Raw genomic sequence first — 15,661 nt, 5'->3', positions numbered from 1 at the left:
GTGCAGGTCTAGTCCTGGAATCTCTACTCTCATCCATTGATTGCTGTGTCTTTTCTTTTGCCAATATATGCTATCTTTATTACTGTAGCTTTGAGGTTGGGAGATTTCAGTCCAAGTTTTTGACAGTGTTGGATATTTTGGTTCTTTGGCCTTTCCACATAAACTTTAGAATCAATTTCTTGATAACTACAAAATTACTTGCTAAAATTTTGATTGGGATTGAATCTGTGGGTCAAGCTGGAAAGAATTAACATCCAAAGATATTGTTTTCTAATCCATGAACCCAGAATAGCCCTTCCATTTATTATTTTTTCATTTCCTTAATCAATGTTTTATAGTTTTTTACATATAGGTCCAGTACATATTTTAAGGTCATATCTAAATATTACTTTTTGTAAAGGGTACTGTTTTTAATTTCTAACTTCAATTGTACATTGCTCTTATATAGGAAAACAATTGACTCTTCTGCATTAAGCTTGTATCTTAGTCTTGTTGTAATCACTTATTAGTTTCAGCTTTTTTTATACTTTTGAGACTTTCTACATAAACAATTGTCAACTGTGAACAAAGTCAGTTTTATTTCTGCCTTCCCAATTTGTTTACCTTTTATTTCCTTTTCTTATTTTATTGGCTAGGACTTCCAGTATCATGTTGAAAAGAGTGGTGAAAAGGGACATCCTTGACTTTGAAGGAAAGCTAGTTTTCTTCACCACCAAATATGATGCTAGCTGCAAGGTTTTTATAAATGTTCTTTTATCAAGTTGAGGAAGTTCTTTGATTCCTAATTTGTTCAGTTATCATAAATGAGGGTTGGAGAAAGACACTTTATAAACTTTGCTTTAAATCAATCTTTAAACTTCTAAGCAGCATAAGACGTGAGACAAGCAATGCAGGTAGGAAACGAGGTTATACAGACAAGCTGTTCACGATAATAGCCTGCTACAGCCAAATCAATAGCTCACTTCTGTAGCGTTAGGGGTACATAGCCAAGATGCAGCAGTGCACTGAGCCCAAAACGATTTTAAAAGCCTGCCGTTTTAATGATGAACTCACTTAAAAATGATATCATTTGCCCTTTAGAAGTATGTCTTCCAATACTCTTAGGTCTTTGACAAAGTTAAAAAATTTAGAAATAGAAACTTTTTTGATACACAATAAACGCTGGCTCAGAGCCACAAACCTACCAATTTCCCAGTTACAAAAACAGGCGAAAAGGTTAGTCAACCAATTTGCGCAGTTACTGTATCAAATGCTAAAAATAAAATTTATACTCGGTGCCTCTTGAATTGTCTTTTTTCTAACCTTTTAAGTCGTGGAGGGGTTTAAAAACAGTATTGATAGGAACTCAAAACCTAGCTTAGAAACTCAGTTCCACTAGTTACTAATTAGATAACTCTTGGCAAGTAATGAAAAAAGAAAATAAACCTACGGCCTGTGTGGTTGTGAGATTCAAATAAGACAACGGGGGATTAAAAAAAAGCACTCAACGGCGACACAAACGTGGAGTGTTCTTACGCACTTTCCCAGGTACGTCCTTCTCACAGCCGCCCGTTGGGCGGAGGGTATTTATCGTTGACACGAGAGTCAAAAGCCTACGAAATTTAGCAGACCACTGTTATAGCAACCTGGAGGTAGTGGCATGCGGCGGCGACAAAAGCAGGCTTTTTTTCTTTTTGAAGCGCCGCCATACTACCGGCGCAAGAACCCGCCCGAACTTCACAGACCACACCCAGGCCCAGGGCGCAGCCGCGCCCCGCCCCCCCGCCTCCCTCTCACCACCGGGCCCCAGGCCAGCCTCCTCCTTCTTCTCCTCCCCGCCCCTTTGCCCCACTAATCCCAGGCCCGGCATGCACCGCGCCGACCTTTTCCTTCCGCCTAGCCCCGCCTTCGGGCGCCTCCAAATGACAAGCGGCGCGGAGCATTGTGGTCCCGTGCGCGAGAGCGCGGTCCGAGACAGGAAAAAGAAAGCAAAAGACTAGCGCGAGCCGGCAGGGCGGCCCCCGCGCACGCGCACGGGCGGTGGCGGGGGGTGAAAGGGGGCGGTGCGTGGTCTACGGCAAGCGGAGTGGGGCGGGGTCGCGCGGCCTTGGCGGGGAGTCCGCGAGCCGGGAGGGGCGGGGGTGGGTGAGGGAGCGGGCGGAGGAGGAAGTGTCATGGCGTCGGGCCGTAGAGCTTCTTCTCGCTGGTTCTTTACTCGGGAACAGCTGGAGAACACGCCGAGCCGCCGCTGCGGAGTGGAGGCGGATGAAGAGCTCTCGTGCCGCCAGCAGGCGGCCAACCTCATCCAGGACATGGGACAGCGTCTCAATGTGTATCCTTTCCTATTCTTGGCTCTCTGTTGCTCACGCCCTGTCCCCCTCGCTACCTGCCCGGTCGCCGGGCCTGGTGTCCCGCGAATATGGCGCCGCTGCTACGACCTTCGGTGGGCCTCGACCGCGCTGTAAGGGAAGACAGGCTCGGGCTCGGAAGGCCGCTCGCGGCCAATGGAGGAAAGGAGAGGAGTCCGGGAATGCGGGCTGGGAGGCTGCGTTGTGTAATCTGTTTGGGGCCGCGCATGGTGGCGGCGGGGGATGGGAGTGCCGCCGAGGCGAGAGAGGATTAGGAATTATAGCAGGAAAGAAGCGGCGGCTTGGAATTCTTATCCGAGAAGGATTTGAGATGTAGGAGTGTTAGCGATGCCGAAAGGCGTAAGTGTTCGCAATCTTTCCCCGAGCTCCCTGCCTGTTTGATGGCTCTAGTACCTTGGGAGCGCACTGGAGGTCTTTATGTTCTTGGCGTGGTTTTGTAGGAGTGTGCGCGCGCGTTTCAACTGTTTCAGTCGTAGACACTGATAAATCCTCCTGGGCTCGCGTTAATAGCAATATTAGAATGAAATGCTCAGCGGTCGTTATTGCTACTATTTATTTGACGTCGAGCCTCCCTACCCTATCACTACCACCCTGCGGGGTTTTGTTTATTTTCTTACGGGTTTCGGTTTGTTTTTGTGTTAATGGCAAACATTGGAAAAGAACCGTAGATTGGGAATTTTCCATCAAAATTGTTTTGGAAATGAGATCATGTTTTCCTCAGATATTTCCTAAATGTTATGTTTCAGTTCTCAGCTTACAATAAACACTGCGATCGTTTATATGCACAGGTTTTATATGTACCATTCTTTCACCAAATTCAATAAAAATGTAAGTACTGTTTTATTTTCTGTTTTTACTACAACCAAATTTTAAGTAAACCGTTATATAGAGAAAACTTGATTATGGATTTTACCATTGGATTCAGGGCTCTAAATAAACAGTGAAAGTAAATCTCATGATGAACGTTTTGCTTCAAAACTTTCTGGTTTGTTTTTTTCATTTGTAGCAAGGTGCCAGGGACTGTGTAAGGCTCTGCCAGGTCTTTTGAGCTAAAAGATAAATAAGAAACGTTTCTTTACTCAAAGGATTATTGTATTGGTAGTCACTTAAATTTTATATTTAACATTTGTGTAATTTCACATAGTAACATACAGTGTATTTGTGCAAGCCTAGTCATTTTGTTGTACACCTTAACTGCGTTAGACTCATTTCAAAAAGTGTGAATTGGGTTTAGTTGTAACAGTTTGAAATGACCTTTTAAAAGAGTTAAATGTTTAGCAGAAATATTTCATTTGGTAACAATAATTTCTTAAGATGACAAACTTTCCTGTTTATTACATATTAGCATTAGTCATCTACTTAAATTTTTGGTGATTGAAACACCAAATCTTGCTCAGATCTATGTCAGAGGCTTGCATATGTGTATAGAATTAGTTTTAAAGTAAAATTTACCTTTCAGTGCTAAGGCACTGACTTTGAACATAACCTGTAAATCTTGGCAAATTGAGTTATGGTGTTCAGTTGAATTTTTTAAGTTATGAAAGGTGAATTTGGTCTGTTCTTTTGAGAATAACATCTGTACTGTGTTCCATCTGCTAACAAAGAAGATTGCGTATTTTTTAGAAATATTCATTACCACCTTAATTCCTATTGTATTTTGGTCTTTTTATCACGGCTATTTTAAGAATCCTATTCTGAAAGGTGAGTGTAGAGAAATGGACCACAGAAGACTGCTATTTGTGGATTGTCATTAAGACCTTTTTGCTAAGAAAACGGTCTTTGAAAAGATCCTTAAAATATTTTTGAATTGGAAAGAAAAGCTTTATAACTTTGATTTGGATTCTAGTCTCTTCTGATTATAAGTCTAATTTGGTTTATTAGATTGGCATATAGGTTTATCTTAAACAGTTTTTTAAAATATATTTTGGTCTCTTGAAGTCTTGGTTGCTTCTACTCTCGAATCTGCATGATTCTTGATCCATTTTCTTAGTTATTTCTTGTGCACAGAAGGTAGGTCAGTGATGATGTTTTGGAGGAGAGAGGAGGCCTTTTTTGGTATTAACATTTACATTGAGTTACATTTTTATTTAAATTGTCTCCAATGGCGGTACTGAACTAATGAATACTAATGGGGCTTTCCTTAAGCAGTCCTGGAAAATGCTGGTAGAAATCACGAGTCAGAATAGTTCTGTAAATTCATTATGTGGCTACAGATGTCCCATTTGCTGAATCAGGCTTACTCTTCTACTTCCAGTAAATGACCTCACCACGGGACTGCACGTCTCATTGGAACTTTCTCTCTTTCATAATTTGCCTCTATGGCCTGGTCGGTGTGCTTTGGAATACATACCTTGCTCACAACCAAAATTCACAGTTTTAACTTTAAGTTGACTGATGAAGTCCAGATCACTTGCATTCAAACTTTCGCTATTTTATTTAAATGCCATTCGTCAATAAAGAGCTAGAGTATTGTCTTACATCTGTGTGAAGGGAAATTTCAGCGTTTCACATTGACTCGTTAATTAGGATCATTGAAATCTGGTGTTAATTTCTATGTTGAAAAGTAACATTGCATCCTTTATATCTAACTGTTGTCCTTTTGCCTTTGCTGTTATGTGGGAAGTGGTTTTGATAATTGTATTATAGCTCTTGCATCAATTGCACAGCCTCACTGTTTTTTTCCCCCTATTCCTTTAGGGTGAAGGGGGTGATCTCAAATTGAATGTGAGTCACTTTTAAATTCATACTCCCCCACATTATTGGGGGAAAAATTTTTATAGGATTATAATGGAATGTCATAGAAAACTTACAAAAAGCATGAGTCAAGTGCTGTTGTATTGAATAATAAAATTAGTGTCAACATGTTGGGTGACCCAGAAACTATCTTTTATCATTGAGTTCTATTGTCGTTTTCTCTTGGAGAGTTGGATCACTATCAACAGTAAATAACTTTTATGTATAACCTGGTTAGATTGTTGCTCCCTGAATGTAGTGAGATTTATGTAATTGGGATTAGTAAATAAAGAATGGCCTTGCTGGGTTAAGTTCAGGATAAATCTAGTAAAATATAAAGGCCCTGGAACTAACAGTGCCTCCAAGGTATGTACAGTGAGAGAGCATCCTCCCCAAGGTCAGTCTTAGAATAGATATTGGTCCAGCTTCTCTTAGACACTCTGTTCATTAATTTGGTTAGACAAGTTTATGATGCATTTGTTTCTTATATTCTAAGTCTAATGGTTTCTCGTATGATCAGGTTGTAAAGAGCACACACTCTTTTCTGTTTTCTTGGTCATGGTCTATTCTCACAGCACCTCTCCAGTTCACATGGTCATTTTAATCTTCTCTTTCCTTTCTTTAGCACCTTTGCCTCTTTTTTTGAGCTGCATCAGTCAGAACAGTATATATGAAATGCTAAATTTAAATGTATTGCAATTCTGTTTAAGGTCCCAAGAGCACATGAATAATTAAGGACAGTATTCAGAACTAGTGATATTAAGGAATGAGTATAATGACTTCTAAGAATGCATCATATATCTCATATCTGAGTTTGATTTTTTGCGTCTAAGTTAGATTGGTCAGCTGCTACGCATAAGCAAACTTGTATTTGCTTGTGCTAAAATTTTATTACCACTTTTTGCTTACAGTCTTAATTTTTCTCATTTGACTTGGCTCTTGACTAGTAGATATCTGAAAACTTGAGGATGTTCTTTTGCATTCCTTTCTTCCTCTATAAAGACTTAAATCATTTAAAAGAAAGTTATTTTTTTCTGTCTGGAGAAGTGCCCTATTTATCTGATAATGTAGCATTCTGCCATTATTATTTTTAATAATCTTTGCAATAGAAATTTATTCAAGACTTTTTTAAAAGTAGATTTTACCTAGTTTACACTGTGCTTGTTTATACTCAAATTGCTCATGAAATTGTCATGCATAATTGCCTTTTGTAAAAGAAAACCAACATTTGGGAGAAATTGTTTGGCTAAAGGGTCTTGTTTAATTTTTTATTGTGAAAGCCTGAAATTTCTCTCAAACATGGCAATGCAGATAAAGTTAAATGTAAAAACACCCACCCCCGACACACATGTATTCAAACTAGAAAGTAAGCACTGTAAGGGGGCGGGGGGCAGGTGTCTTATTGGCTTTACTTACTGTTGTGTTACCAGTACTCCTTATGGAGCAGATATTCAGCAACTATTTGTCAATAGAATGGATCAGACTGTTGCGCATAGCTGTATTGAATGAGAATCCTTAAACATTTTCTGTTATGTATGTCCTCCCCACATAGACAAACTTGTAATGTTTTCTTTTATTGAAAGCTAATGCAGGCATATGGTAAATGAAAACGGTAAGAAAAAAGTGTATGATATACCTCCCTCCACTCCAAGTGTCTAAGCCCCTGCCCTACAACATTTGCTGTTAAGAATTTGTGTGCCCTTTTCAGAAATACTTTATGCTTGTGCACAGAAAACGATTCACACACACACACACACACACACACACACACACACACACACACAGTTCTTAGATGTAGCACGCAGCAAATGAGAACATACAGAATTGGACTGGTCTTATTTGGGGTTAGGTGTGGCTACTTCTAGGGAGGTAATTTTTAAGATGGCATCAGAAGAGATAATATAGCTTGACCCAGTAGATCTTAACAGGGGGCAGTTTTGCCCACCAAAGGACATTTGACAGTGCCTAGAGACGTTTTTAGTTTCCATAGTTGGGGGAGGGGGTGCTGCTGGCATCTCATGGATAGAAGCCAGGGATGCTGCTAAACATCCCACAATGCACAAGACAGTACCTCTAACAAAAAGTTACCTGGTCAAAATGTCAGTAGTGGGTGAGGTTGTTAACCTGAAAAGATAAGTGAGTAAAGGAGACTAAAGCCATATTATTTTTGCTAGATTAATTTTTGAGTGTTTGGTGAGTTTCATCTGTTCTGGTAAGAAATCAGCCTGTTCATCTGCAATTCCCCAGGACCTTAAGAACAAAGAACACATTTGTAATCTTTTTAATTGAAAGCTTTAGGGAAACTTTTTGATATTTTTAAAATTTAAAGTTTAAATTTAGTTTATTAATGAGTGTTGCCTTTCTGTGAAATATTAATGTTTCTTAGTCACTAGTTTGAGCTTATTATGACTTTGAAATCATATTTTTCTAGTTTGTCTTCAAATTTGTTTATGGTGGTTTTTTTGTTGATCAAATCTAACAGTCTTTAATTTTGTTTTATTTCACTACTTTTGTGTTTATCTGGAGGTAAGCGCCCACCTATATTTATTTACTGATTTCATGGGAAGAGTTTCTTGGTTTTTTGTTTTTCTTTCTGAAGTTTATTTTGGTATGAGATTCCTAAAGGTTTGTTTGAAGGTGATCTGTTCTTTCTTAATTCAGATAAGGAAGATAAGAATCATAAAGTCTAAATACTTTGTCTAAAGTCACACTGCAACAGTGACAAAAGCAAAAATCACACCCGGATCTAGACTCTGTAGCTCATGCAGTTGTCATTTATCTGTTACTAGAAATCTCTTCATAGCCCTGAAATTTCTCCCTGAAGGCAATATGTATAAAGTTTTTGTGATTCACCAACTACTTGCATCAGAACTATCAGAATATTCATTAAAAATGTGCTTTACTGGACTGTGCTTTAAACCGGCGGTCCCCAACCTTTATGGTACCAGAAACTGGTGCTCCTATGAGAATCTAATGCCTGATGATCTGAGGTGGTGCTGAAGGAGTGATGCTAGCGCAGGGGAGCAGCTGCAATTACAGATGAAGCTTCGCTCACTGGCTTACTGCTCACCTCTTGCTGTGCAGCCCTGTTCTTAACAGGCCGCAGACCAAGAGTTGGGGGCCTATGCTTTTGATTTGTGTAATCAGAATATATGTGGTGGGAACTGAGATTCTTTACCTTAACAAGCTTTCCAGGTGATACTAATGTCTCTTAAACTTGAAGACCATTGGTTTAAATTTTGTTTTTCCCCTTGTGTTTCTCATGATCCATTGTTAATCTCTGGTCATGTTTTTTAGGAGTCAGATCAGCATGTGTTTCATTCCTTTACTTTTTAAAGTAAATTGTCTTGTGAAATCTGAGTGGTGGTTTATATATTATAGCTCACTTCTACTTCTGCCTTTTAATTTAATAAAACAATTAGTGCAAGAATCTTATGTTCAAAATCCATTAATAGTACTGGGAAATACTGCAGCGTTGTCCAGTAGACCTTTCTGCAATAATGGAAGTATTCTGTGTCTTTGCTGTTCACAATGATAGATACTAATCAAAGACATGTTTCTTGGATTATAATTTGAGATTATTAGCCTAAATGATTTCTGTTTTTTTCCCAACTATAAATTACATTGATGAAAATTATATTAAGATCACACTATGTAACAGGCCCTTGACTCATCTCAGCTAGAGTGTTATGCTCCTAAGGAAACAGATGTAGTTCCTACGGGACTTGTCCAAAATCCAAGCAGTCATTATGTGATTGGTATTTGAACTCAGATCTGTTGCCTAATTCCATACTTTAGTTCTCACTTTTGTCCTATTTTATTACATTTAAGAAATAGAGAACACCAGCAGTTGATGCCAGTGATTTCTAAGTAGACAAGTGGACAAATAACAATGAAAATACTCTCGGATTTTGATTTGCTTACCTCATTGGATAAAATCCAGTGAAGTCCCTTTTTTTTTTTTAATTAGGCCATACGTACAAATTTCGCTTTCAGCTATACATCAGTCTTAATATTTATGCATCGTATATCTGTGCTTTTTTTTTCTTTCTTTTTTCCCCTATATGGTGCTTGCTTTTTGCTTTTCGTATGACCGTGATCTGTCAGGGTTTAAGACTCAGCTAAAGTTCCAGCTCTTCATAAAGCATTCCCCAGATAACTCCACTCTTTCACTTCTGAATTTTTATATCTGATCTTACATTTGGGTCCTTTTCACATCCTGTCGTAATCCATCTATTGGATGTCCTTTAGTGCTGCAGCATAACTGCATGTATGAAGTGTTCTTTTTGTTACAAAATAAAAAAAAAATACAAAGCCACCAAACAAACATATAGCTTAGTGAATTATTATAAGCCAACCCACCTGATAACTCCCACTCAAGTCAAAAAAGCGAACTTTGTTAACTACCCCAGAAATGCCTCTCTGTGCCCCATCCCACCATCAACCCCTTGCCTCTCCACAAAATAGCCAGCATTCTTATGATAATCACTTTTTTCAGTTCTTTATAGTTTTACCACCCAATTCTGTATTCCTAAATACCACAATGTAGTCTTGCCAATTATTAAAATTTTGTTAGGTCTTTTAAATTTCTCAGTATACTGGTTTTCCTTTCATCCCTTTCATCTAAATCGTACCTGTTGAAGGACATAGGGCATTAGACCTAACTTGTCTGGAATTTGCTGATTGTATATCCTTGGTGTAATTTATCATGTTCCTTTGTTCTTGTAGTCCCTGCAAATTGCCAGTTTTCAAAATTTGATCAGACTCATGTTACATCCCATTAGCAGAAATGCAGGTGGTGGTATGTTCTTTCATCAGGAGGCACCTAATGTCTGATTGTCTCTCTTTTTGTGGTGTCAGCAGCTGTTGATATTCAGTGCCTAGATTCTTTCATTGTGATGCTCTCATTCTATCATTTCTTTTATTTATTGGAATATTTTTATAATGAAATGCTATGATTCATTTACTACTTAGACACCCAGTGGTACAGTTCATATAGGAAAGGAAGGATAAATACTAGTTTCTTGCCCTATATTTACCACCTTTGTTGAGATACAATTTCATATATCATACATTTCACCCATAGAAAATATACGATTGAATGGTTTTTTTAGTGTACTCACAAGAGTTGTGCATCGATTTTAGAAATTTTCATTACCCAAAGAAGAAATCCTTTGTACATTTTCTGCTCCACAGCTGGAATTACCATTTCTTTAAGAAACTTGCTTTTTTTCAGTAGCAAGTGGTATTTCAAGATCACAACCTGGACACTAGGGGTACTTATTGTTACTATGTTGGACTTGTTTCTAGGCATCTTTAATGGGCAGTTAGGAAATATAGTACAGTCAATTTGTATTCACTGTACACATCAATATAGTAAATGTTTATTCATTTACATGTTAAATATATGTTACCAGACCTTGTTTTATATATATTTGAAATATATATTTAAAGTACTTCAGGAGTTCATTCTGATTCAAAACATCATTTTTTAGTTAACCTCGTGTGTATTACATCTCTGTGACTTTTCTTTCACACCAGAAATCTTAGTTCTCAAGAATGTGGGATGATAGAATTTAAATATCCCATGGTCACTTATTTACTTAATCCCACATTACACAAATGTTTCAGAATAACAGTACTACCACCACCAATATATTTACAGAGAACAGTTAAGTATTTATGCTTTGCTCTCACCTCTTACTCCTGGTTTTTAAAAGTTGTATACATTGTCTTAAATTGCCATTAGAAAAACTTTTTTTAATCCTCGTTTAATTTTCTGCACATGACAATATATATATAATGAACTATATATATATAGTTCATTACCAGTGCTCATGTTGAAGTCTCTACAGTCTTTTTGACTCTTTGAAGTTTTGAAAACCAGAGAAACCGTGTTCTTTATAGTCAAGGTTAGTTTTGCTAGATATAAAATTTGGGGCTCATGCTTTCTTTCCTTGAGTATCTTAAACATATAACAACTTTTTTCTGGCATAAAGCACTGCTGGCAGTTTGGGTGGTGATCTAATTTTTTAAAAATTTATTGTTGCCTAAATGGCCAAAAGACTTTTTTTTCCTTTAAAATCCAGTAATTTTATTATAATATATGTTAATATTGGTTGTTCTGCATTGATATAGTAAGATGTGATGAGCTCTTTCAGTATGTGATATTTTCTACTTTTGTGTTTTGAATCATTTTCTCGATATATTATTAGCTTGGAGGTATGTTACTGTCTTAATTTTCTGTTTTTTATTGTAAAATGTAACAAAATGTATCCCGTTAACCATTTTTAATTGTATAGTCTAGTGGCATTAAGTATATTTACATTGTAGTGCAACCATCACAACCATCCAACTCCAGAACTTCTCATACTGAAGCGCTGTAGTCATTAAACTCTCCATTTTCCCCTCCCCCATTTTACTTTGTGAATTTCAGTATTCCTGGTACCTTGTATAAGTGGAATCATATAACATTTGTTCTTTCATGTTTGACTTCTTTCATTTAACGTAATTTCTTCAAGATTCATTCATGTTATAGCATGTGTCAGAATTTCCTTTTTAAGGCTGAATAATATTCCATTGTATGTATATACCACATTTTGTTAATCTATTTATCTAACAGTGGACAGTTGGATTACTTTCACCTTTTGGCTATTCCTATGAATGTGAGCATACAAATACCTGTTCAAGTCCTTGTTTTCAATTCTTTTGGGTATATATCCAGAAGTGGAATTACTGGATCACATTGTAATTCTGTGTTTAAGTTTTTGAGGAACTGCTATATTGTTTTCCACAGCAACAGCACCGTCTTAATATGCCCACTAGCATAAAGGTTCCAGTTTCTCCTAACACTTGCTCTTTTCTGGTTTTCTGATAACCATCCTAATGGCTGTGAAGTGGTTATTTCATCGTAGTTTTGATGCATTTCTCGGATGGCTGCTGATATTGAGCATCTTTTCACATACTTGTGTATCTTCTTTGGGCTTTTATGTATTTTCATTTGTAAAGCTATTTGTCCATTTTTAATTCTTTATTGTTAAGTTGTAATTCTTTATTCTGGATATTCCTTATCAGATACATGATTTGCAACTATTTTCTTCCATTCTGTATGCTGTCTTTTCACTTTTTTAACGCACGAAAGTTTTTAATTTTGATAAAGTTCAGTTTACCTATTTTTTTCTTCCTTTGCTTTCTGCCTGTGCTTTTGGTGTTGTATCCAAAAAACCATTGCCAAATCCAAAGTCATGAAGCTTTTCCCATTTTCTTCTAAGAGTTTTAAAGTTGGTTAGTTCTTATATTTAGGTTTGATCCATTATGAGTTAATTTTTGTACATGGTTTAAGATAAGGATTAGATTTCATTCTAATGCATGTGGATATCCAATTTCCCCATTACTGTTTGTCAAAAAAAACTTTTAAGCAATTCTTTCTAGTGTGATTTTGTTGATTGGGGACAACTTTTCTAATTTTTTCTTAGAGTATTTTTATATGACCTAAATACTCTTCTGGTACTCACTTCCGTGAGATATTAGTTTTCCTGAGCTTTAAGCACTTCAGAGAAGCATTTCTAACTTCACTGAGCTCCCTTTTCTGTCATTTCACATAACATTCAGAAATGTAGTACCTTGCTTTCTGAGGTTTCCTGGGTGTGTTCCCCTCCCTCACTGTTATCTTCTCTTTGCCTTTCAACTATCCTGACAATTGTGCTTTTGTTCCCAGACTTTTCTCTTCAGCATGGAATCTTGAAATAGAGCTTTGGGAGTTGAATTTCAAAAGTTCATAAAAGTTAGCTTCAGTCCTTTAAGGCTTACTCTAGGCCTCTTGCATCCACTCACTCATTGGACTTGACAATTCCTCTTAGGTTTAGCTGCTGTTCTCAAATTGGCCCGCCACGATTTCTAATCTTTAGTTTTTGCATCTGGCTTCTTTGAGATTCTTCTCTTATCAAGTCAAGCACATGCCCCATTAACTTTCCTTTGCTTCTGGTTATGTAGATGCTGATACTGTATAGATATTGTGGTTGTACAGAAGCCTGTTTTGTCCTCATCCATTTTTATTTCTGGATTTCCTATAAATGCCTTGTCAAACGGTTTGGTTGTTAACATGCAGGGGATTTTGGTTTTGTTATCTTGTACTCCAGTTTTCTGTGGGGATTTGGATATCAACTGCCACTGTCTTCTCAGATTCTTCACATGAGACATTAAAAATGTTATCTTTAATCACTTTAGGAGATGATACACTAATTTCCAATCTCTACAATGTGCTTAGTATGTATAACTTCTAAGAAGATAAGGATGATTTTTTTAGGAATAATTAAAGTCACTTGCAGTTCATTCTGTTAAACCAGGAGGATGATCTATCTGCAATCGTTTATCGATAGATGTTAAAAAGTATATAATATATTTTTGACTTTTTTCAAAATTAATTCTGAAAAGAACTCTAGAAAGTTTTCCAAAAAGCTTTAATGTTATTTTAAAACATAGTGCTCTATCTGCCTGATTACACGTATGTTGGCTGATTCTGTTAATTGACTATATAATACATAAGTTTTATAAAATCTTTACGAAGCACCTTTTTTTATTTTTCAAAATTTGATGGTTGCAAAATACTAAAAGAATTCATAGCTTTTCTGTGCGCACACACATATATGTGTGTCTGTTAGTATTGATAGTTCATATGCTTTGATGGTGGCTTTATAGTTCATTTGTCCCAGAACTAAGACAGCATTTTGTACAGTATAGTAATGTAGTGATTCTAAACTAAGTGTGGTCTTGGAGTGCATTGGCCAAGGCACACAAAGATCTCTCTGTAAAGACTTTTTTTGTCATTTATAAACTGACTTTGAAGGCAGAACAGCAATTCTCAAGATTTTTTAGTACATAAAATTGGTTACGGAAATTTTTTTAAGTGAAGAACAAATTAAATTACAATACATTCTATTATAAACATATATACACATTCTAGGGAATGGGGAAAAGGAAGAGAAAAGGATGGAAAACTTACTTCCTTACAATATTCGAGGAATTTAAGTTAAGGCTTTAATGGCTTATACTTAGTGATAGTGCTGTATGTTTACACAACGGTTTTCCACAAACATTAATTGCATATTTTATGACAAGCTGTATGCAAAATTGGTATTTATTGTTTTTTATAAATAAATGAAACTGCTTTTTTTTTTTAAGAGGGAGAAGAGAAAGAAACTTAGGTTAATTTCCTGCTTCATTACTGTGTTAACATGGTTACTAGAAAAATCTTAATTACATTTGTGGCTCATATTACATTTCTATTTGACAAGAATGGCTTGGGCTATAGACTCTTAAAAGTAATACCAGTTAACTAATGGAAAGTATAGACATTTGTATCTATCAACAAAAAAATTATAGTGGAATTCACACTAGTACTGGGTTATGTAGGGAAGTGTGCACATTCAAACTAATTTTAAATTGAGGACTCATTTAGAATTTGAAAAAACAAAATGGTAATGATTATTTTCAGGTCAAGAATCTTAAGATCATGAAAACTGACAGAATTCCATGCTTGAAAAAACAGAGAACAAGGAAAGGAAGTTCTGATAATTTGGTAGCAGTCTTTAAATGGCGCATTCATTCAGAGAGGATATCATACCCTTAGATAGATGTTGTAGATATTTTGTATTGCTTTAATTCAGTGATTGGTGTTTTGAGTGCCTAATATGGGTACCTATTTGAATTAATGATATGGTTCACTTTATGTAGACTTAAACATCTGTTCAATTTATTTTTGTTAACCAAACAAGGAAACTAATGGTTTTCTGAAATAATCGCATAATTTAAATGTCAGAGTGAATCATTCTTTAGGAAATGGATTTATACCTTCTGAAAATGAAACCTAATTCTACTTTTAAATTAACAAATGTGCAGTAAAGTTATACATGCTTAATATGAACATTGTTTACCAGTATTTGTTATACTATAATTGGGCTTTTGGTTTCCTTGGAATTTCCTTTGTTGGTATGCATACACTAAATATTTAAAATCAGTGACTTTAACATTAACTCTTTTTTAAAAAGCATCTATTGAGATGTAATTCACATACCATAAAATTCCCCCATTTAGAATGTACAGTTCAATGGGTATATTTACAGAGTTATACAACCACCATCACAATCTAAGTTTATAATATTTTCATCACCCCAAATAGAAACCCTGTATCTGTTAGCTGTTCACAATTTCTCCCCTTCTCTCAACTTCGGATGACCATTCTCTGTTTCTATAGCTTTGCATATTCTAGACATTGCATATAAATGAAATTATGCAATATGGTCTTAGCATAATGTTTCCAAAGACCCATACATGGTGCAGCATGCATGTATCAGTACATCATTACTTTTTACTGCTGAATATAACAACATTCCATCCATCGTGGGGACATAGCTCATTTTATTTATCCATTTATCAGTTGATGGATATTTGGGTTGTTTCCATTTTGGGACTGTTGTGAATAATGCAACTGTGAACTTTCATGTACACTTTTCTGTACAGAAAAGTGTTGTGAATAATGCAACTGTGAACTTTCATGTACACTTTTCTGTACAGAAAAGTGT

At 36.3% G+C, this 15,661-nt stretch overlaps 2 protein-coding genes across 9 annotated transcripts in view; one reads left to right on the top strand and one right to left on the bottom strand.

Moving 5' to 3' along the window:
- The window catches only part of TMEM163 (transmembrane protein 163), a 370,074-nt gene extending 368,127 nt beyond the window's left edge, over nt 1-1,947 (bottom strand). Inside the window, exon 1 of the mRNA XM_023527515.1 lies at nt 1,863-1,947. The gene's annotated coding sequence lies outside the window, so the exon portion shown is untranslated. The remainder of the gene's footprint in view (nt 1-1,862) is intronic.
- Nucleotides 1,806-15,661, top strand: part of CCNT2 (cyclin T2) — a 37,921-nt gene continuing 24,065 nt past the window's right edge. For 2 of the 8 annotated variants that reach the window (XM_011354506.2, XM_011354505.2), the window contains exons 1-2: nt 2,119-2,311; nt 3,095-3,176. In XM_011354506.2, the coding sequence (XP_011352808.1) occupies nt 2,154-2,311; nt 3,095-3,176 (240 nt within the window). In that variant the 5' untranslated portion in view covers nt 2,119-2,153. Of the gene's footprint in view, nt 2,312-3,094; nt 3,177-7,968; nt 7,976-15,661 lie in introns of those variants that run through there. The other 6 variants (XM_023527507.1, XM_023527506.1, XR_895591.2 and 3 more) reach the window with 5 other exon arrangements.

Source organism: Pteropus vampyrus, unplaced genomic scaffold (assembly GCF_000151845.1).
Source record: "Pteropus vampyrus isolate Shadow unplaced genomic scaffold, Pvam_2.0 Scaffold17, whole genome shotgun sequence".
Lineage (NCBI taxonomy): Eukaryota > Metazoa > Chordata > Mammalia > Chiroptera > Pteropodidae > Pteropus > Pteropus vampyrus.
The sequence above is the reverse complement of the archived record's forward strand: the minus strand, read 5'-3'. Positions and strand labels throughout refer to the sequence as shown.